The 22,799-nt window shown below is 46.2% G+C and overlaps 1 protein-coding gene across 7 annotated transcripts in view; it reads left to right on the forward strand.

Moving 5' to 3' along the window:
- Positions 1–22,799, forward strand: part of plcb4a (phospholipase C, beta 4a) — a 420,446-nt gene that overhangs the window by 383,415 nt on the left and 14,232 nt on the right. For 4 of the 7 annotated variants that reach the window (XM_078405622.1, XM_078405625.1, XM_078405623.1 and 1 more), the window contains 5 exons: positions 284–459; positions 5,331–5,432; positions 8,339–8,396; positions 9,928–10,014; positions 22,002–22,038. The exons of 1 other annotated variant lie outside the window; for it this stretch is intronic. In XM_078405622.1, the coding sequence (XP_078261748.1) occupies positions 284–459; positions 5,331–5,432; positions 8,339–8,396; positions 9,928–10,014; positions 22,002–22,038 (460 nt within the window). The remainder of the gene's footprint in view (positions 1–283; positions 460–5,330; positions 5,433–8,338; positions 8,397–9,927; positions 10,015–22,001; positions 22,039–22,799) is intronic. 2 more of the 7 variants (XM_078405626.1, XM_078405627.1) reach the window with 1 other exon arrangement.

Consider the following 22,799-nt stretch of genomic DNA (forward strand, 5'->3'; position numbering starts at 1 on the left):
AAGAAGGTTCTCGACCCGAAACATCACCCATTCCTTCTATTGAGAGAAGGAATGGGTGACATTTCAGGTCGAGAAGCTTGAATGTCGCGACCTGAAATGTCTCTCCAGAGATGCTGCCTGTCTCTCCGTCTCTCCAGAGATGCTGCCTGTCCCGCTGAGTTACTGTAGCATTTTGTGTCTATCTCCGGTGTAAACCAGCATCTGCAATTCCTCCCTACACAATAAAACAGTCTTGACTCAATTGCTACGTTATGTGACGTGTGATCGTTCTTTCTTTCAACAGGTGAAAGAGATAGTCACTCAGCAGACCAAGGAGTGGTCAGAGATGTTAAATGTACATGGTGCAGAGGAACAGGAGCTAAGGGATCTTCACTTGAGCCAACAATGTGATTTGTTAAAAAAACTCCTCATGAACATGCACGAGCAACAAAGCCAACATCTCAAACTTATCCATGATCGGTACGTATCAACTATAAAGCAGAGATTTTCTTATGAGTGCACTCCAAAACTATCTGAATTAGTTTAGTTTAGTTTAGTTTAGAGATACAGCGCGGAAACAGGCCTTTCGGCCCACCGGGTCCGCACCGACCGGCGATCCCCGCACATTAACACAAGCCTACACACTCTCGGGACAATTTACACCCATAACAAGTATACAAACCCAAGCCAATTAACCTACACACCTACATGTCTTTGGAGTACATTCATACCTGTAAGCTGCCCACGCGAAATATGAGGTGCTGTTCCTCCAATTTGCGTTTAGCCTCACTCTGACAATGACAATAGACAATAGGTGCAGGAGTAGGCCATTCGGCCCTTCGAGCAAGCACCGCCATTCAATGTGATCATGGCTGATCATTCCCAATCAGTACCTCGTTCCTGCCTTCTCCCCATACCCCCTGACTCCGCTATCCTTAAGAGCTCTTTCGGGTCGAGAACCTTCTTCACAATAACATGCAGATAAATATGTAATAACCAAAATGACAAAACACTAAGAGCTCTATCTAGCTCTCTCTTGAATGCATTCAGAGAATTGGCCTGCACTGCCTTCTGAGGCAGAGAATTCCACAGATTCACAACTCTCTGACTGAAATGTAGGAGACCTAGGACAGAAAGGTCAGTGTGGGAATGGGAAGGGGGATTAAAATGTTTAGCAACAGGGAGATCAGGTAGGTCCAGGCGGACTGAGCGAAGGTGTTCAGCGAAACAATCGCCCAGTCTGCGTTTGGTCGCGCCGATGTATAAGAGTCCACATCTCGAACAACGGATACAGCAGATGAGGTTGGAGGAGGTGCAAGTCAATCTCTGCCTAACAGTAGTCTGTAGGTTACCTATAATTGTACAATCCTGATTGTTCTCGGAAAAATGCAATTAGAGGCAGCTGTTGTGGACATTTAATTACATTTTAAAGTTATTGTTTTGTTCATATTGCTAAATTTGCAGATTTAAGAAAGACTATTCTAACCAGCCACCTGCTCCCACGGTAATCTAACCCTCATACTAAAGAAATGTCATCCAACTCACTAGCTAAAATTGCATTATTCATTGCAGAAGAAAAGGTATCATTATCTGCTGATTTAGATAAAATTATCTTTGATCTATTGTGTAATGGTGTTTTTAATCATTGGTATGTGGGATTTACATCAGGTACAATTCTTGGTTCAGGAACACTATGAATATTGAGCATTAAAGGATTTGTTGTTCGGTGTGGATTATTTTGTTGCTGCTTTGGTACCAAGTTTGATAAATATGTTTAAAAATGTCACTTGGACCAAACAGGTATCACAAAATGCTGGAGTAACTCAGCGGGTCAGGCAGCATCTCGGGAGAGAAGGAATAGTTGACGTTTCGGGTCGAGACCCTTCTTCAGACTGATGTCGGGGGGGGGGGGGGGGGCAAAGAAAGGATATCGGTGGAGACAGGAAGATAGAGAGAGAACTGGGAATGGGGAGGGGAAGGGAGGGACAGAGGAACTATCTAAAGTTGGATGCATTCAGAGAATTGGCCTCCACTGCCTTCGGAGGCGGAGAATTCCACAGATTCACAACTCTCTGACTGAAAAAGTTTTTCCTCATCTCAGTTCTAAATGGCCTACCCCTTATTCTTAAACTGTGGCCCCTTGTTCTGGACTCCCCCAACATTGGGAACATGTTTCCTGCCTCTAACGTGTCCAACCCCTTAATAATCTTATACGTTTCGATAAGATCTCCTCTCATCCTTCTAAATTCCAGTGTGTACAAGCCTAGTCGCTCCAGTCTTTCAACATATGACAGTCCCGCCATTCCGGGAATTAACCTAGTAAACATACGCTGCACGCCCTCAATAGCAAGAATATCCTTCCTCAAATTTGGAGACCAAAACTGCAGACAGTACTCATCACTGATCATAATGTTCTAAAAGTAGGGAACACTTTGATCTTTTAATTGTACTCAATGCAATCTTAGACATCTCTTGACATTAATTAAATAGTTTTTAAATGTAGAGTCTTAACTTTCATCAAATTGGTTTTAAATTGTGCAGCGTTAAATTCCCAGTGAGTTCCACTGTAATTAGGAACATTTTAAAACTACAAAGCTCCAGTAGAAATAATAGACACAAAGTGCTGGAGTAACTCAGCGGGTCAGGCAGCATCTCTGGAGAAAAATAATAGGTGACGTTTTGGGTTGGGACCCTTCAGACTGAAAATAGAGTGGATGGGCGGGGGGGGGGGGGGGGGGGGGGGGGAGATTGGAGGTGGCCTCCACTGCCTTCTGTGGCAGAGATTTCCACAGTTTCGCAACTCTCTGGGTGAGAAAGTTTCTCCACATCTCAGTCCTAAATGGCCTACCCCTTATTCTTAAACTGGTCTGGACTCCCCCGACATCAGGAACATTTTTCCTGCATCTAGCCTATCCAATCCTTTAAAAAAATTATATGTTTCTATAAGATCCCCTCTCATCCTTCTAAATTCCTGTGAATACAACCCCAGTTGACCCAATCTTTCATCATATGTCAGTCCCCGCCATCCCGGGGAATTAACCTGGTGAACCTATGCTGCACTCCCTCAATAACAATAATGTCGTTCCTCAATTGAGACCAAAATTGCACACAATACTCCATGTGCGGTCTCACCAGGGCCCTGTACAACTGCAGTAGGACCTTCTTGCTCCTAAACTCAAATCCTCTCGCATTGAAGGCCAACATGCCATTAGCTTTCTTCACTGCCTGCTGTACCTGCATGCTTACTTTCAGTGACAGGTGTACAAGGACACCCAGGTCTCGTTGCACCTCCCCTTCTCCCAATCTGACACCATTCAGATAATAATCTGCCTTCATGTTCTTGCCACCAAAGTGGATAACCTCACATTTATCCACATTATACTGCATCTGTCATGCATCTGCCCACTCACCCAACCTATCCAAGTCACCCTGCAGCCTCATAGCATCTTCATCGCAGCTCACACTGCCACCCAACTTTGTGTCATCCGCAAACTTAGAGATGTTACATTTAATTCTCTCGTCTAAATCGTTAATATATATTGTAAATAACTGTGGTCCCAGCACTGAGCCTTGCGGCACCCCACTAGTCACTGCCTGCCATTCTGAAAAGGACCCGTTAATTCCTACTCTTTGCTTCCTGTCTGCCAACCAGTTCCCTCTATTCATGTCAATACCCTACCCCCAATACCATGTGCTGTAATTTTGCACACTAATCTCTTGTGTGGTACCTTGTCAAAGGCTTTTTGAAAGTCCAGGTACACCACATCCAATGGCTCTCCCTCATCCATTCTACTTGTCGAATCCTCAAAAGATTCCAGAAGATTAGTCAAGCATGATTTCCCCTTCATAAATCCATGTTGACTTTGACCGATCCTGTCACCGTTTCCAAATGTGCTGCTATAACATCTTTCATAATCGACTCAAGCATCTTCCCCACTACCGATGACAGGCTAACTGGTCTATAATTCCCCATTTTCACTCTCCTTCCATTCTTAAAAAAGAGGAGTTACATTGGCTACCCTCCAGTCCACAGGAACTGATCCAGGGTCGAGAGAACATTGGAAAATGATCGCCAAAGCATCGACGATTTCTAGGGCCACCTCCTTGAGTACTCTAAACTGCAGTGAGTCCAGGCTCACTGCCGACAAACGCTCACCATGGGTTAACCTCATGGGTGAAACATCACCTCTCCATGTTCTCCAGAGATGCTGCCTAACCTGCTGAGTTAACTCCAGCGCTCTGTGTCCTTTTACGTATTAACCAGCATCTCAGTTCCTTGTTTCTAAAGTTACAAAATGCTGGAGTAACTCAGCAGAGCAAGCAGCATCTCTTTAGTTACTTTAGAGATACAACGCGGAAACAGGCCCTTCGGCGTACCGTGTCCGTGCCGCCTGACAATCCCCCCCTAAACTAGCACTACCCTACACACCAGAAACAATTTTGCAGAAGCCAATTGATCTGCAAACGTGAACGTCTTTGGAGTATGGGAGGAAACCGGAGCACCCGGAAAAAACCCACGCAGGTCACGAGGAGAACTCTGTACAAACTCTGCACAGACAATACAATACAATACAATACAATATATCTTTATTGTCATTGTACAGGGGTACAACGAGATTGGGAATGCGCCTCCCATACGATGCAATAAATTAATTAGCTAGTCAGTATTAATTTAAACAACCCAACGAAACAAATTTGGAACAGTTTTAAAACAGAATAAAGTGCAAGTAGATCTGTGCCGGTTCACTGTGCGATGTGACCATCCGGCTCAGCAGGACCGGTTCATAGCAGCTATGGCCCTGGGGATGAAGCCGTTCCTGAGTCTGGAGGTGCGGGCGTAGAAGGCCTTGTATCGTCTGTCCGATGGTAGAAGTGCGAACAGACTGTTGCAGGGGTGTGAGGAGTCTTTGTGGATGCTGGTGGCTTTTCTGAGGCATCGTGTGTTGTAGATACCCTCCAAGGCTGGTAGCTGTGTTCCGATGGTCCTCTGAGCTCTATGGACTACCCGCTGAAGAGCTTTCCTCTCTGCCTCCGTGCAGCTGAGATACCACACAGGGATGCCATGCGTTAGGATGCTCTCTATGGTGCAGCGGTAGAATGTCGACAGCACCCGTAGTCAGGATCGAACCCGGGTCTCTGGCGCTATGAGGCTGCAACTCTACTGCTGCGCCACCGTGCCGCCCATGGGAGGACATGACTAGGCAGCGTTACAGGTCGGGACTCTTTTTCAGATTAAATAAAGCTGTTCTGGAAATAGAGATTGACCAATTTGGGTCCTGTCTCTTCGATGTCAAAGATACACTTCAAGACCGATGTGTCTCATTGATTTGTCCTCTCTGTTTTTCTCAAAGGCACAGCAAAGAAATGCGCGCGAATCAAGCCAAGAGTTCCATGGAGAACAGCAAAGCCATAAGCCATGATAAAAGAATCAAGAATAAAGCCGAAAGGGAAAGGTGAGTTGTTCTTCCATTGTGAACTTAATTGGAAAATTAGATCCATTATATTCTTATGAGAAGATGTCTGCAAGAAGACTTATCAAAAGAACAGTATTTTTTCCCGCTGTATAGCCTCATTTTTCCAATGAATGAATAAGAGAACGTGCCACAGAACATTGCAGCACAGGACCAGGCCATTCGGCCCACGATATCCATGCTGAACATGATGCCAAGCCATGCTAATCTCCTCCACCTGCACGTGATCCATAATGATCCATTCCCTACATATCCGGGTGCCTATCTTCATTAGTTCATAAATGAAAGTAGCAGAATTAGGCCATTTGGCCCATCAAGTCTACTCCGCCATTCAGTCATCATGGCTGATCTATCTCTCAGTTTCACCAGAGGGTGGTGAATCTGTGGAATTCTTTGCTGTGGAAGCTAAGTCAGTGGATATATTTAAGGCAGACAGTTTCCTGATTAGCGCGGGCGTCAGGGGTTATGGGGAGAAGGCAGGAGAATGGGGTTAGGAGGGAGAGATAGATCAGCCATGATTGAATGGAGGAGTAGACTTGATGGGCCCAATGGCCTAATTCTGCTCCCATCGCTTATGACCTTATAAGAAAATAACTGCAGATGCTGGTACAGATCGAAAGTATTTATTCACAAAATGCTGGAGTAACTCAGCAGGTCAGGCAGCATCTCAGGAGAGAAGGAATGGGCGATGTTTCGGGTCGAGACTCTTCTTATGATCTTATGATCGTTACCTCCTGACCCTCTGAGATACTCCAGCACTTTGTGTCTTTAGTTATGAGGACAATTAAGTTTTCAGTGCACTATATCTTATAGATGACCGCTGATCCAAGCAATTAATGCATGCAACTGAGGAGATGCACCACCTGCCCCTATACCTCCTCCCTCGACTCCTTCCAGGGACCCCGACAGTCCTTTCAGACAAAGGCAGAGGTTCACCTGCACCTCCTCCAACCTCATCCACTGTTTCCAGTGCTCCAGGTGTGGGCTCCTAGCATATCGGCGGTACCAAGCGTAGACTTGACGATCGTTTCGCTGAACATCTCCGCTCAGTCCTTTAGATTTAGATTTATTTTTTTTAGATTTAGAGATACAGCGCGGAAACAGGCCCTTCGGCCCACCGAGTCCGGGCCGCCCAGCGGTCCCCGCACATTAACACTATCCTACACACACTAGGGACAATTTTTACATTTACCCAGTCAATTAACCTACAAACCTGTACGTCTTTGGAGTGTGGGAGGAAACCGAAGATCTCGGAGAAAACCCACGCAGGTCACGGGGAGAAGGTACAAACTCCGTACAAACGGCGCCCGTAGTCAGTATCGAACCTGAGTCTCCGGCGCTGCATTCGCTGTAAGGCAGCAACTCTACCGCTGCGCCACCGTGCCGCCCTCCGCCTTGGCCTACGTGATCTCCCGGTTGCCAAACACTTTAACTCCCCCTCCCATTCCCACATTGACCGTTCTGTACTGGGCCCCTCCACTGTCAGAGTGAGGTCACACACAAATTGGAGGAACAGCACCTCACATTTCACTTGGGCAGCTTACACCCCAGCGGTATGAACATTGACTTCTCTAATTTCAAGTAACTGCATTTCTTTCCACCCCCCCCCCCCCCCCCCCCCAACCTAGTTGTCCTACTAGTTCCACTGTACGTATCCCTGTACCCCTGTCGTTAGCACATCTTCCCCAGCCAACAATGGGCCATTGTGGGCTCCACCCTCACTGAGATCATCTGTTGCCAGCCCTGATTTGTTCTGGCCTTCTCTATCTTTCTGACTGAAGAAGGGTTCCGACATGAAACGTTACCTGGTTTGTTTCTTCAGAGTTGCCGTCTGACCCTCTGAGTTACTTCGGCTCCCTTTGTGGATATGGCGGTGCGTACAGGCTCGAAGGGCCAAATGGCCAACTCCAGCTCCTGTTTTCTATAGAAACATAGAAAATAGGTGCAGGTGTAGGCCATTCGGCCCTTCGAGCCTGTACGCACCGCCATTCAATATGATCATGGCTGATCATCCAACTCAGTATCCCGTACCTGCCTTCTCTCCATACCCCCTGATCCCTTTAGCCACAAGGGCCACATCTAACTCCCTCTTAAATATAGCCAATGAACTGGCCTCAACTACCTTCTGTGGCAGAGAATTCCACAGATTCACCAATCTCTGTGTGAAAAAAAACGTTCTCATCTCGGTCCTAAAAAACTTCCCCCTTATCCTTAAACTGTGACCCCTTGTTCTGGACTTCCCCAACATCGGGAACAATCTTATCATATCATATTATATCATATATATACAGCCGGAAACAGGCCTTTTCGGCCCACCAAGTCCGTGCCGCCCAGCGATCCCCGTACATTAACACTATCCTACACCCACTAGGGACAATTTTTTTAATTTTTTTTTTTTTACATTTACCCAGCCAATTAACCTACATACCTGTACGTCTTTGGCGTGTGGGAGGAAACCGAAGATCTCGGAGAAAACCCACGCAGGTCACGGGGAGAACGTACAAACTCCTTACAGTGCAGCACCCGTAGTCAGGATCGAACCTGAGTCTCCGGCGCTGCATTCGCTGTAAAGCAGCAACTCTACCGCTGCGCTACCGTGCCGGCACTTATCTTCCTGCATCTAGCCTGTCCAACCCCTTAAGAATTTTGTACGTTTCTATAAGATCCCCCCTCAATCTTCTAAATTCCAGCGAGTACAAGCCGAGTCTATCCAGTCTTTCTTCATATGAAAGTCCTATGTTTCTATATCGTCAGTATAATCCAGCATCTGCAGTTTCTTCCTGCACAATTAATGCATGTAGTTGCTTGATTCATTGAGGGCGGTTGTTGTCAAAAAAAGATGGCAGTGAAGCTCCATTAAATAAATTGTCCATGCTTTTATTTTTCAGGCGGGTCAGGGAGCTGAACAGTAGCAACACTAAAAAGTTCCTGGAAGAGCGGAAACGGGTATGGCACCGTGTATAATTGCATTTCTTTCATTCCTTCCGGCTCAGTCTTTTTTTATAGTTTAATATAGTTTAGAAGTACTGCGCAGAAACAGGCCCTTCGGCCCACCGAATCCGCACCGGCCGGCGATCACCCCGCACACTAGCACTATTTTTACTGACGCCAATTAACCTGCACACCTGCACGTCTTTCCAGTGTGGGAGGAAACCGGTGCACCCGGATAAAACCCACGCGGTCACAGGGAGAACGTACAAACTCCGTACAGACCCGGGTTCGATCCTGACCACGCGTAGCGCTGTCTGTGCGGAGTTTGTGCGTGCACCCCGTGACCGGATGTGAATGGGTGATCAATGGCTGGCACGGTCTTGGTGGGCTGAAGGGCCTGTTTCCATGGTGTATCTCTAAACCAAATTTAAAACATTTTCAGTCAGAGAGTTGTGAATCTGTGGAATTCTCTGCCTCAGAAGGCAGTGGAGGCCAATTCTCTGAATGCATTCAAGAGAGAGATAGATAGAGTTCTTAAGGATAGCAGAGCCAGGGGGTATGGGGAGAAGGCAGGAACGGGGTACTGATTGAGAATGATCAGCTATGATCACATTGAATGGCGGTGCTGGCTCGAAGGGCTGAATGGCCTACTCCTGCACCTATTGTCTATTGTCTAAACTAGAACAGAAGTGAAGGTAGACACAAAATGCTGGAGTAACTCAGCGGGTCAGGCAGCATCTCGGGAGAGAAGGAATGGGTGACGTTTCGGGTCGAGACCCTTCTCTAGACTGATGTCAGGGGAGGTGGGGGGGACAGAGATAGGATGTAGTACGAGACAGGAAGACTAGTGGGAGAACCGGGAAGGGGGAGGGGATAGAGAGGGAAAGCACGGGACTATCCGAAGTCAGAGAAGTCAATGTTCATACCGCTGGGGTGTAAACTGCCCAAGCGAAATATGAGGTGCTGTTCCTCCAATTTGCGCTGGGCCTCACTCTGACAATGGAGGAGGCCCAGGACAGGAAGGTCAGATTGGGTATGGGAGGGGGGAGTTGAAGTGCTGAGCCACCGGGAGATCAGGTAGGTTAACAGAAGTGAATCAATCCAGTCATTAATCATTCTCGTTCAAATGTTACTGCTTATTTGACCGTTTCAGAGGTGACAGTCAGCCAGTTTTATATATGTATATATATATTTAAAACAGCAGTCAGCTGCTGCTTGCTGAAGTTATTAAAATAGTCCCCATGAATGTAAAGCAGTTTTCTGCAGCATTCTTGATATCAAAACCAATGCAAGAAGTCTAACACAGAAGGACCCGAAACGTCACCCATTCCTTCTCTCCCGAGATGCTGCCTGACCTGCTGAGTTACTCCAGCATTTTGTGAATAAATCGATTTGTACCAGCATCTGCAGTTATTTTCTTATATTAGGACTTAGCAATAGACTTCAGCCGGCTGTAATCCGTTTATGTGCGTCAGCAAAATATAATCTGTAGCCCACGGCGTGTCTTATGTTCAATAAAGCAGCGGCAATTTTTTCATCTTTTCAGCTCGCAATGAAGCAATCCAAGGAAATGGACCAATTAAGAAAAGCCCAGCTTGAACAACTGGAGGGCCTGGAAAGACAAAATGATCAGGTAGAGGTGATAAATGTTAAATGTGTATAAAGATTAGACTGTGCTACCATGAGAAGGAGATGCTGAACGACTTGCCCTCGGTCCGCCTGGATCTCCCGGTTGCTATCTATGGGGAAGTCTCCTAACCCCATTTTGACTCCCCCCTCCCATTCCCACACCGACCTCTCTGTCCTGGGCCTCCTCCATTGTCAGAGTGAGGCCCAGCGCAAACTGGAGGAACAGCACCTCATATTCTGCATGGGCAGCTTACACCCCAGCGGTATGAATATTGAATTCTCTAATTTTAGGAGAATTAACCTCCAACAAACTCTACCTCCCTCTCCCTTCACCCCCCGACATACCCCTTCCTCTTTCCACTACCCCTCCTCCTCTCTCTCCCCATCTCTGTACCCCATCTGTACACCCATGTATCCCCCCCCCCCCCCTATGTTTCCACCCTCTGGCTTCACAGTTCACAACTCTTCAATCCTTTTGTCTCGCACTTTCTGCTTTCATCTCTGGCCTTTGTTCCAAACATCTGACTATCAACTCCCCCCCCCCTTAGCCTGTATCCACTATTACCTGCCTTGCTTTCTCCTGCCTATTCTCTCTTCTAGCTTTCTTCTTCCCCCCCCTACAATCAGTCTGAAGAAGTGTCCCGGCCAGAAACAGCACCAATCCATGTTCGCCAGCGATGCTGCCTGGCCCGCTGAGTTAATCCAGTCCTTTGGTGTAAACCAGCATCTGCAGGTCCTTGTTTTATATACGTTCTAGGAGCAGAATTAGGCCATTCGGCCCATCAAGTCTACTCCGCCATTCAATCATGGCTGATCTATATTTCCCTCTCAACCCCATTCTCCGGCCTTCTCCCCAGAACCCCTGACACCCGTACTAATCAAGAATCTATCAATAGACAATAGACAATAGACAATAGGTGCAGGAGGAGGCCATTCGGCCCTTCGAGGCAGCACCGCCATTCAATGTGATCATGGCTGATCATTCTCAATCAGTACCCCGTTCCTGCCTTCTCCCCATACCCCCTAACTCCGCTATCCTTAAGAGCTCTATCTCTCTCTTATATGATATATGATATGATATGATATGATATGATATATGATATATGATATGATATATGATATGATATGATATGATATGAATGCATTCAGAGAATTGGCCTCCACTGCCTTCTGAGGCAGAGAATTCCACAGATTCACAATCTCAGCCTTAAAAATATCCACCGACTTGGCCTCCACAGCCGTCTGCAACAATGAATCCCACAGATTCACCACCCTCTGACTAAAGAAATTCCTCCTCATCTCCTTTCTAAAAGAACTTCCTTTAATTCTGAGGCTGTGCCCTCTGGTCCTGGACTCTCCCACCAGTGGAAACATCCTCTCCACATCCACTCTATCCAGCCCGCTCTCTATTTTGTAAAATAAAAAGATTATCGACCTCTACCATCACTCTCTCCCATGTCCAGAGATGCTGCCTGTCCCACTGAGTTAATCCAGCATTTTGTGTCTATCTTCAGTGTAAACCAACATCATAAGATCGTGGGTAGGAGTGATAGGAGCAGAATTAGTCCATTCGGCCCATCAAGTCTACTCCGCCATTCAATCATGGCTGATCTATCTCTCCCGCCTAACCCCATTCACCTCCCCATAACCCCTAATCAAGAATTTATCTATCTCTGCCTTAAATATAGTCACAGTCAAACTGGAGCAACAGCACCTCATATTCCGCTTGGATAGCTTATGATATGACATTGAAATAAGGTCATAATTGATAGGAGGAGAATTTGGCCATTCGGCCTATCAAGTCTACTCCGCCATTCAATCATGGCTGATCTATCTCTCCCTTCTAACCCCATTCTCCTGCCTTCTCCCCGTAACCCCTGACACCCTCTCAACCCTCATCACCTGCAAGTTCCTTCTTACACACTCCCTCGCCTCTTCAGCAAGCCAATGTGATTAGTGACGGAAAAAAAAAGATATTCAATAGACAATAGACAATAGGTGCAGGAGGAGACCATTCGGCCCTTCGAGCCAGCATCGCCATTCAATGTGATCATGGCTGATCATTCTCAATCAGTACCACGTTCCTGCCTTCTCCGCATACCCCCTGACTCCGCTATCCTTAAGAGCTCTATCTGGCTCTATCTAGCTCTCTCTTGAATGCATTCAGAGAATTGGCCTCCACTGCCTTCTGAGGCAGAGAATTCCACAGATTTACAACTCTCTGACTGAAAAGGTTTTTCCTCATCTCCGTTCTAAATGGCCTACCCCTTATTCTTAAACTCTGGCCGATGGTTCTGGACTCCCCCAACATTGGGAACATGTTTCCTGCCTCTAGCGTGTCCAACCCCTTAATAATCTTATATGTTTCACGTAATTAAAATGCCACACATGCCAAACAATTAGGCATAGCATGAGGTGTGTTGTGGATCGTTACATGAAAGAGTTATTTACTCCCTGAGACGTGATTTTTCTTTCACCTGTCCAAAGTACAAAAGATGAACGACATGAAAGCAGGTTTGTGATTTAATGACTGGCTCATTATGTGCTGGGCCATTGTTCTTTAATGCACCTCAACAAGAGGATTTACCTGGTAACCAGCATATACATTTCTAAGTGTAACCTTTTCTCTTGGAACGGCGCAGAGAATCGAAGCTGGTGGTCATTGAGGTTGAAGAGGCATTATGTTCAAGTGCCTTTTATACATACACACCGATCAGCCAAAACATTATGACCACTGACAGGTGAAGTGAATAACATTGGTTATCTTGTTACAATGGCACCTGTCAAGGGGTGGGATATATTAGGCAGCAAGTGAACAGTCAGTTCTTGAAGTTGATGTGTTGGATGCAGGAGAAATGGGCAGGAGTAAAGACCTGAGCGACTTTGACAAGGGCCAAATTATTATGGCCAGACGACTGGGTCAGAGCATCTCTGAAACGTCAAGGCTTGTGGGGTGCTCCCGGTCAGCAGTGGTGACTACCTACCAACAGTGGTCCGAGGAGGGACAAACCACAAACCGGCAACAGACAGGGTGTTCGGCGCCCAAGGCTCATCGATGCGCGAGGGCAACGAAGGCTATCCCGTCTGGTCCGAACCGACAGAAGGTCGACTGTGGCACAAGTCACAGAAAATTTTAATGGTGGTCACGGGAGGAATGTGTCACAATACACAGTGCATCGCACCCTGCTGCGTGTGGGGCTGCACACGGAGCACCAACAGCATATTGGGCCGGTGGTCATCAGGTCATAATGTTTTGGCTGATTGGCGTGTAACTGTCTTGTGTACAGAATGGTTAGAGCTACCATTACGGAGCCTTTCCGTAGAGGTGGTGCAGCGGTAGAGCTGCCTTACCCACAGCTCAAGGGACCCAGGTTCGATCCTGAACACGGATGCTGTCTGTGCGGAGTTTGCACGTTCTCCCCGTGACCTGCGTCGGCGCTCCGGTTCTCTCCCACTTTCCAAGGACCTTGGAGGTTTGTTGGTTACAGACACAATAAGCCGGAGTAACTCAGCGGGTCAGGCAGCTTCTCTGGAGAAAAGGGATAGGTAACATCCTGGGATGGCAGGACTTTCATATGAAGAAAGACTGGATAGACTCGGCTTGTACTTGCTGGAATTTAGAAGATTGAGGGGGGATCTTATAGAAACGTACAAGATTCTTAAGGGGTTGGACAGGCTAGATGCAGGAAGATTGTTCCCGATGTTGGGGAAGTCCAGAACAAGGGGTCACAGTTTAAGGATAAGGGGGAAGTCTTTTAGGACCGAGATGAGAACTTTTTTTTCACACAGAGTGGTGAATCTGTGGAATTCTCTGCCACAGAAGGTAGTTGAGGACAGTTCATTGGCTATATTTAAGAGGGAGTTAGATGTGGCCCTTGTGGCTAAAGGGATCAGGGGTATGGAGAGAAGGCAGGTACGGGATACTGAGTTGGATGATCAGCCATGATCATATTGAATGGCGGTGCAGGGTCGAAGGGCCGAATGGCCTACTCCTGCACCTATTTTCTATGTTTCTATATGACGTTTTGGGTCAAGAACCTTCTTCAGTCTGAAAATGGGTCTTGACCCCGAACGTCACCTTTTCCTTCTCTCCAGAGATGCTGCCTGTCCCGCTGAGTTACTCCGGCTTTTTTGTGTCTATCTTTGGTGCCAGCATCTGCAGTTCCTTCCTACAGGTTTGGCGATTAATTGCCATATATAAACTGCCCCTAGTGAGTCTGATACAAAAGTGGGATAGCATAAAACTAGTGTGAACGGGTGATCGATGGTCGGCGTGGACCTGACGGGCTGAAGGGCCTGTCTACATGCTGTATCTCTTCTTTTTTTAAATTGACCATTCTTATATCTCCTCGTCTTTCTCAACCTTGATAATTAATATTTGAACAATGCATCAACCTTTGAAAGCTGTTTATCAAGCTTTAATAGCAAGGAACAGTATTGAACAGAAGAAAGATATATCACGTGTAGTAGCATGTTGTATTCGTCCACTCTCAAGCAGAATACTTGTTGCATTAGAAACATATGGCATATGACATGAGATGAGACATGATATGATATATGCAGTGTCCAGTGGGGTGCCGCAAGGCTCGGTGCTGGGACTCCAGTTATTTAGAATATATATATACCATTTAGACGATGGAATTAAATGTAACATCTCCAAGTTTGCGGATGACACAAAGCTGGGTGGTAGTGTGAACTACGAGGAGGATGCTATGAGGCTGCAGGGTGACTTGGATAAATTTGGTGAGTGGGCAGGTGAATGGCAGATGCAGTATAATGTGGATAAATGTGAGGTTATCCACTTTGGTGGCAAGAACAGGAAGGCAGATTATTATCTGAATGGTGTCAGATTGGGAAAAGGGGAGATGCAATGAGACCTGGGTGTGCTTGTACATCAGTCACTGAAAGTAAGCATGCAGGTACAGTAGGCAGCGAAGAAAGCTAATGGCATGTTGGCCTTCATTGCAAGAGGATTTGAGTTTAGAAGCAAGGAGGTCCTACTGCAGTTGTGCAGGACCCTGGTGAGACCGCACCTGGAGAATTGTGTGCAGTTTTGGTCTCCTAATTTGAGGAAGGACATTATTGCTATTGAGGGAGTGCAGCGTAGGTTCACCAGGTTAATTCCCGGGATAGTGGGACTTACATATGATCAAAATACTGGGTCGACTGGGCTTGTATTCATTGGAATTTAGAAGGATGAGAGGGGATCTTATAGAAACATATAAAGTTCTTAAGTGATTGGACAGGCTAGATGCAGGAAAAATGGTCCCCATGTTGGGGGAGTCCAGAAGCAGGGGTCACAGTTTAAGAATAAGGGGTAGGCCATTTAGGACTGAGATGAGGAAAAAGCTTTTCACCCAGAGAGTTGTGAATTTGTGGAATTCTCTGCCACAGAAGGCAGTGGAAGCCAATTCACTGGATGTTTTCAAGAGAGAGTTAGATATGGCTCTTTGGGCTAACGGAATCAAGGGATATGGGGGAAAAGCAGGAACAGGGTACTGATTGAGAATGATCAGCCATGATCACATTGAATGGCGGTGCTGGCTCGAAGGGACGAATGGCCTCCTCCTGCACCTATTTTCTATGTTTTACCTCTTGGTTCTTGGTCCCCAGAAATATTCCAAATGGAATTTAAACTGGAATGGAACTCTGAAATGAAGGAGTAATTTGTTGGGTACAAGTCACAGATCATTAAAATACTTTAATAAATTCCTCAATCGAGAAGACCACTCTAATAATTTAATATTGAGGCAAACACATCAAGCGTTCCTTTTGTTTTCGTGAGATAATTTCATAGCGTGTGAATTTAGGAAAAGTTAATATCTGTGTAATGAGGTGCAACAAAGCCATTGTTCCAGTGAGAATGGCATTTATCATTGCAGCCACAAACATTTTAACGAGCTGACTACAACAGAATGCCACTGTTTAGTTTAGTTTCTTGTCACGTGTACCGAGGTACAGTGAAAAGCTTTTGTCGCATGATTACAATCGAGCCAATCGAACTAGGTTAATTCCCGGAATGGCGGGACTGTCATATGTTGAAATACTGGAGCGACAAGGCTTGTATACACTGGAATCTAGAAGGATGAGAGGGGATCTTATCGAAACGTATGATTATTAAGGGATTTTTTACCCAATCTATTCCACTCACGATTTTGTACACCTCTATAAGATCACCCCTCATCCTCCTGCGCTCCAATAGACAATAGGTGCAAGAGGAGGCCATTCGGCCCTTCGAGCCAGCACCGCCATTCAATGTGATCATGGCTGATCATTCTCAATCAGTACCCAGTTCCTGCCTTCTCCCCATACCCCCTGACTCCGCTATCCTTAAGAGCTCTATCTAGTTCTCTCTTGAATGCATTCAGAGAATTGGCCTCCACTGCCTTCTGAGGCAGAGAATTCCACAGATTCACAACTCTCTGACTGAAAAAGTTTTTCCTCATCTCAGTTCTAAATGGCCTATCCCTTATTCTTAAACTGTGGCCCCTTGTTCTGGACTCCCCCAACATTGGGAACATGTTTCCTGCCTCTAACGTGTCCAACCCCTTAATAATCTTATACGTTTCGATAAGATCTCCTCTCATCCTTCTAAATTCCAGTGTATACAAGCCTAGTCGCTCCAGTCTTTCAACATATGACAGTCCCGCCATTCCGGGAATTAACCTAGTAAACCTACGTTGTACGCCCTCAATAGCAAGAATATCCTTCCTCAAATTTGGAGACCAAAACTGCACACAGTACTCCAGGTGCGGTCTCACTAGGGCCCTGTACAACTGCAGAAGGACCTCTTTGCTCCTATACTCAACTCCTCTTGTTATGAAGGCCAACATTCAATTGGCTTTCTTCACTGCCTGCTGTACCTGCATGCTTCCTTTCAGTGACTGATGCACTAGGACACCCAGATCTCGTTGTACGTCGCCTTTTCCTAACTTGACACCATTCAGATAATACTCTGCCTTCCTATTCTTACCACCAAAGTGGATAACCTCACACTTATCCACATTAAACTGCATCTGCCATGCATCCGCCCACTCACACAACCTGTCCAAGTCACCCTGCAACCTCATAGCATCTTCCTCACAGTTCACACTACCACCCAGCTTTGTATCATCTGCAAATTTGCTAATGGTACTTTTAATCTCTTCATTCAAGTCATTAATGTATAATAGAGCCCCTACCCTGCTCAACCTCTCCCTGTAGCTCAGGCCCTCGAGTCCTGGCAACATCCTTGTAAATCTTCTCTGCACCCTTTCCAGTTTGACAACATCTTATCTCCAACATGGTGGCCAAAACTGAACACAAATAGCTCTAAATCTGGGGTATCGCAAAATGCTGGAGTAACTCAGCAGGTCAGGCAGCATCTAGGAGAGGGGGAATGGGTGACGTTTCGGGTCGAGACCCAACTTCAGTCTGAAGAAGGGTCTCGACCTGTAACGTCACCCATTCCCTCTCTCCTAGATGCTGCCTGACCTGCTGAGTTACTCCAGCATTTTGTGATATCTTCGATTTGTACCAGCATCTGCAGTTATTTTCCTACACAACTCTAAATCTGGCCTCATCTTCATTCACTCCACAGAGAAGTATAGGAGAAGGGAGAGTATGGTTGCCAACTGTCCAGTATTAGCTGGGACATCCCGTACATTGGGCTAAATTGATTTGTCCCGTACGGGACCGCTTTTGTCAAGTATTAGGCCGGAGGGGCGCTGTAGGCCCGGCCCTGGGGGCTCTTTAGGCCCAGACAGTGTAGGCCCGGAGGCCCGTGCGCCGCCTAACGGAGGTTGCCTAGCAACCCGCCTCCCAGCCCGGGCGGCCGCCATTGGTGGAGCGGGAGAACGTGGCCGCTGGCTGGGTGAGGTCACGTGGGGCGTGTGAGGGTGGCGGTGACGTCACCTTTCGCCCCTTATTTGGGAGTGAGAAAGTTGGCAACCCTAATAGAGAGTGATTTATTTTAAATGATAAATTAGGAAGCCTAAACCAAGAAACAAGGAATAGTAACAAGCATTTCCAGGGGGGGAAAATCAAAGAAAATCTTCAGCTGCTAATGGAAAGAGAACAAAAGATAGAATAGTTTCTATCAGAGCCCAAAATGGTAGCTCCCCTGTGGAGATAGAATTTTTGAATGAGTGTTGGATGTCAATCTTCTGTGGCAATGCAGACACTGATATTAATAAGGAAAAATTTGAAATATTTAAATTATAGACAGAGACACAACATGCTGAGAGATTTTACTTCTATAATTGGAGATAAATTTCCCAGCATGATAAGATGAGGTGGGAGAAGTTTTAACAGGAACCTGAGGGGCAACCTTTTTACACAAAGGGTGGTGGGTGTATGGAACAAGCTGCTGGAGGAGGTAGTTGAGGCAGGGACTATCCCAATGTTTAAGAAACTTTTAGACAGGTACATAGAAAGGACAGGTTTAGAGTGATATGGGCCAAATGCAAGATAGACTCAAAATGCTGGAGTAAACTCAGGAGGCCAGGCAGCATCTCTGGAGAGAAAGAGTGGGTGATGTTTTGGGTCGAGACCCTTCTTCAGACTGATGTCAGGGGAGAGTGAGATCCATAGATAAGGAAGTGCAAACAGAGATAAAATGTAGTCGGAGACAGTGAGATGGTCGGAGAACTGGAAAGGGGGAGGGATGGAGAGGGAGGTTTCCCTCTATTAAGGGGCACTTGAGGTTAGAGAAGTCAATATTCATACCGCTGGGGTGTAAGCTGCCCAAGCAAAATATGAGGTGCTGTTCCTCCAATTTGCGCTGGGCCTCACTCTGACAATGGAGGAGGCCCAAGACAGAAAGGTCAGTGTGGGAATGGGAGGAGGAGTTAAAGTTTTTAGCAGCTAAATGCAGGTAGATGGGACCTTCTGCAGTTGTACAGGGCCCTAGTGAGACCGCACCTGGAGAACTGTGTGCAGTTTTGGTCTCCAAATTTGAGGAAGGATATTCTTGCTATTGAGGTTGTGCAGCGTAGGTTTACTAGGTTAATTCCCGGAATGGCGGGACTGTCGTATGTTGAACGACTGGAGCGACACGGCTTGTATACACTGGAATTTAGAAGGATGAAAGGGGATCTTATCGAAACATATGAGATTATTAAGGGGTTGGACACGTTAGAGGCAGGAAACATGTTCCCAATGTTGGGGGAGTCCAGAACCAGGGGCCACAGTTTAAGAATAAGGGGTAGGCCATTTTAAAAACGGAGATGAGGAAAAACTTTTTCACGCAGAGAGTTGTAAATCTGTGGAATTCGCTGCTTTCAAGAGAGAGCTAGATAGAGCTCTTAAGGATAGCGGAGTCAGGGGGTATGGGAGAGAAGGCAGGAACGGAATACTGATTGAGTATGATGTGATTCCATGATCACATTGAATGGTGGTGCTGGTTCGAAGGGCCGAATGGCCTACTCCTGCACCTATTGTCTATTGACATGTTGGTCGTTGCGGGCAAGTTGGGCTGATGGGCCTGTTTCCACACTATATCACTCTCTGACTCTAGGTTTTGGAAGAGTCTTTCACAGAGCACCCAGTCCCTCACCCCAAGAAAATATAAGAAGGCACGTTTTCCCCTTTGCCTGCACAATATTGTAGCTGAGGGGGGATTGTCACCTGTGGTGGATCGAACTGACTTAGTTGAAGTTAAATTCCTGAAGGTTTCTGCAATGGTTGAGCAAATCAGCCTGTCCCCACAATGAATCTCTGCTCCCTAGCACAACCAGAGAGCAGTGCTGAACTACGATCTACCTCATTGGTGACCCTCGAACTACCTTAGATCGGACTTTGCTGGCTTTAACGTTATTCCCTTATCATTAGGAAAGATAATGTCAAGCTTGAAAGGGTTCAGAAAAGATTTACGAGGATGTTGCCAGGACTAGAGGGTGTGAGCTATATATAGGGAGAGGTTGAGCAGGCTGGGTCTCTATTCCATGGAGCGCAGGAGGATGAGAGGAGGTGTATAAAATCATGAGAGGAACAGATCGGGTAGATACACAGAGTCTTTTACCCAGGGAATCGAGGACCAGAGGACATAGGTTCAAGGTGAAGGGGAAAAGATTTAATAGGAATCCGAGGGGTAACTTTTTCACACAAAGGGTGGTGGATGTATGGAACGAGCTGCCAGAGAAGGTAGTTGAGGCTGGGATTATCCCATCGTTTAAGAAACAGTTAGACAGGTACATGGATAGGACAGGTTTGGAGGGTTATGGACCAAGCATAGGCAAGTGGGACTAGGGTAGCTGGGACATTGTTGGGCGGTGTGGGCGAGTTGGGCTGAAGGGCCTGTTTCCACGCTGTATCACTCTATGACTCTATGACTCCATGTGTCCATACACTGTAAATGGCTCGATTGTAATCATGTATTGTCTTTCCGCTGGCTAGGTAGTGCTCAACAAAAGCTTTTCACTGCACCTCGGTGACACACGTGACATAAAACTAAACTGTAAGTGTTAGGTCATGGTCTAGTCATTGAAGAAAGTGAAATGACCCATGGAGCCTGTACTTCCTCATACAGGAAGGTCTAATGCTGGGCTTAGATACAGATCCACCACCGATTTTACGGGAACTGGTGATGTGGCACCTCCTTTAATTCGGACCAAACGGATCCATCAACATCTCACACCTAAACCAATTTAGCAATCTCTCATTTCTCCAGCACCACATCTTTAACCAAAATATAATGGTAATTGGTCGTCATGTTCTATGCTTTTCCCCCCTCCACTTTAGTTTAGTTTAGTTTTGAGATACAGCTCGGAAACAGGCCCTTCGGCCCACCGAGTCCACGCCAACCTGCGATCCCCGCATATTAACACTATCCTACACACACTAGGGACGATTTACACTTACACCGAGCCAATTTACCTACAAACCTGCACGTCTTTGGAGTGTGGGAGGAAACCGAAGATCTTGGAGAAAATCCACGTGGTCACGGGGAGAACGTACAAACTCCGTACAGACAGCGCCCATAGGCGGGATCAAACCCGGGTCTCCGGCGCTGCAAGCGCTGTAAGGCTGCAACTCTACCGCTGCGCCTTTGAAGATATTGGGACACATAGAGTCATTGAGTCGTACAGAGTGGAAACTTGAAATGCACTTGAAATCCTCCCCCAGGTTTTCCTGAAAATGTCCATTTCATCGGTATCTGACAAATGTTATCCTAAAGGTGTAATCCACCTTTGTAGGTGGATTATTTAATTTATAGAGTCATAGTCACTAACTACTAAGCGGATAATTTCTAATCAGTTTAGCAGTGGGAAGCACCTCGGTTCTTCAAGCTAATAGTTATGTGGAAGTATGTGTAGGAAGGAACTGCAGATGCCGGTTTACACCGAAGATAGACACAAAATGCTGGAGTAACTCAGCGGGGACAGGCAGTGTCTCTGGAGAGAAGGAATGGGCGACGTTTCGGGGCGAGACCGTTCCTCAGACAGAGAGTCAAGGGAGAGGGAGCCTAGAGATACGGAAGGGTAAGGTGTGAAGACGACAGATCAAAGCAGACGGTGATCAAGGAAATGTAGAATGGATTATTGTTGGCTAAGGGGATCATGAGACGCACAATCTGTAAAATTAATCAGGAGGACAGTGAAACTAGTTGGAGAACTAGGGTGGGGGAGGAACAGAGAGAGAGGGTTACTTGAAGTTAGGTCAATCAAGATTCATACGTCAGTCAGCGTAATTCATATGTGAGTTGGCATGGATTCTTCCAACATCCTTTCTTTCCATCCACGTCTTTAATTTTCTTTTCCAGTCCATCAATCATAGCATCTTACTCAACAGATTAACCATCGTCTTTATGAATTATTTATTACACCAGTAAATGTTTCATGATAATGCTTGTAATCCAAAATACCATGTTATATTCATTGTCTTATTTTACCATTAGAGTTCAAATGTAACGAGCATTTTTTAAATTTTATTTTAAAAAACATGTTGTTAATGAACGCTGGCATTTCATTTCGTACACATTTTTGATTTGTGATCACTATTATTTTTGTGCAGCTGCTGAAATCATATCATGCAGGGTGTGTCATCCAAGGTAGGACTATTCTTCATTACTGAGCGACATTCAAATCCGTTGTTTAATGTTGATGGTGCTTCATATGCCGACAGAGGTGACTGTGCGTACATTGAATAAAATTGGGTCAGGCACGGTGGCGCAGTGGCAGAGTCGCTGCCTCACAGCGCCAGAGACCCGGGTTCCATCCCGACTACGGGTGCTGTCAGTACGGAGTTTGTACCTTCAACCCGTGACCTGCGTGGGTTTTCTCTGAGATCTCCGGTTTCCTCCCGCACTCCAAAGACATGCAGGTTTGCGGGTTAAATGGGCTTGGTGTAAATGTAAATTGTCCCGAGTGTGGGTAGGGTAGTGTTCGTGTGCGGGGATCGCTGGTCGGCAGGGACTCAGTGGGCCGAAGGGTCTCTAAACTAAACTAATTAAATGATGTGAAATTTGACGGTGTTGTTGCAAATGTGGAACAACGAGTTGTGTGGCTTTTTTGGCCAGTGTGGGCAAGTTGGGCCAAAGGGTCTGTTTCACTTTCTGACTCTTAAGTCCATTGCAAAGACAAATTAAAGTTCTTGGTATAGAAGTTAAACTGAAAGAAAACTGCAAAACTGCTTCAAATGAATTAATCATTGTAAAAAAAAACAGAAACATCGTTGATCTAAAACGACAACAACAAAACAGTTAGTGATAATCCCTTTATCATGGTAACTACCATAGGTAGGAGTCAAAGATACTAGAGGAGCAAGATGAACCACTCCGTCAAAATCGCCTATACTGAAGTGTAGTACGCA

This window comes from Rhinoraja longicauda, chromosome 9 (genome assembly GCF_053455715.1).
Source record: "Rhinoraja longicauda isolate Sanriku21f chromosome 9, sRhiLon1.1, whole genome shotgun sequence".
NCBI classification, from domain to species: Eukaryota; Metazoa; Chordata; class Chondrichthyes; order Rajiformes; family Arhynchobatidae; genus Rhinoraja; species Rhinoraja longicauda.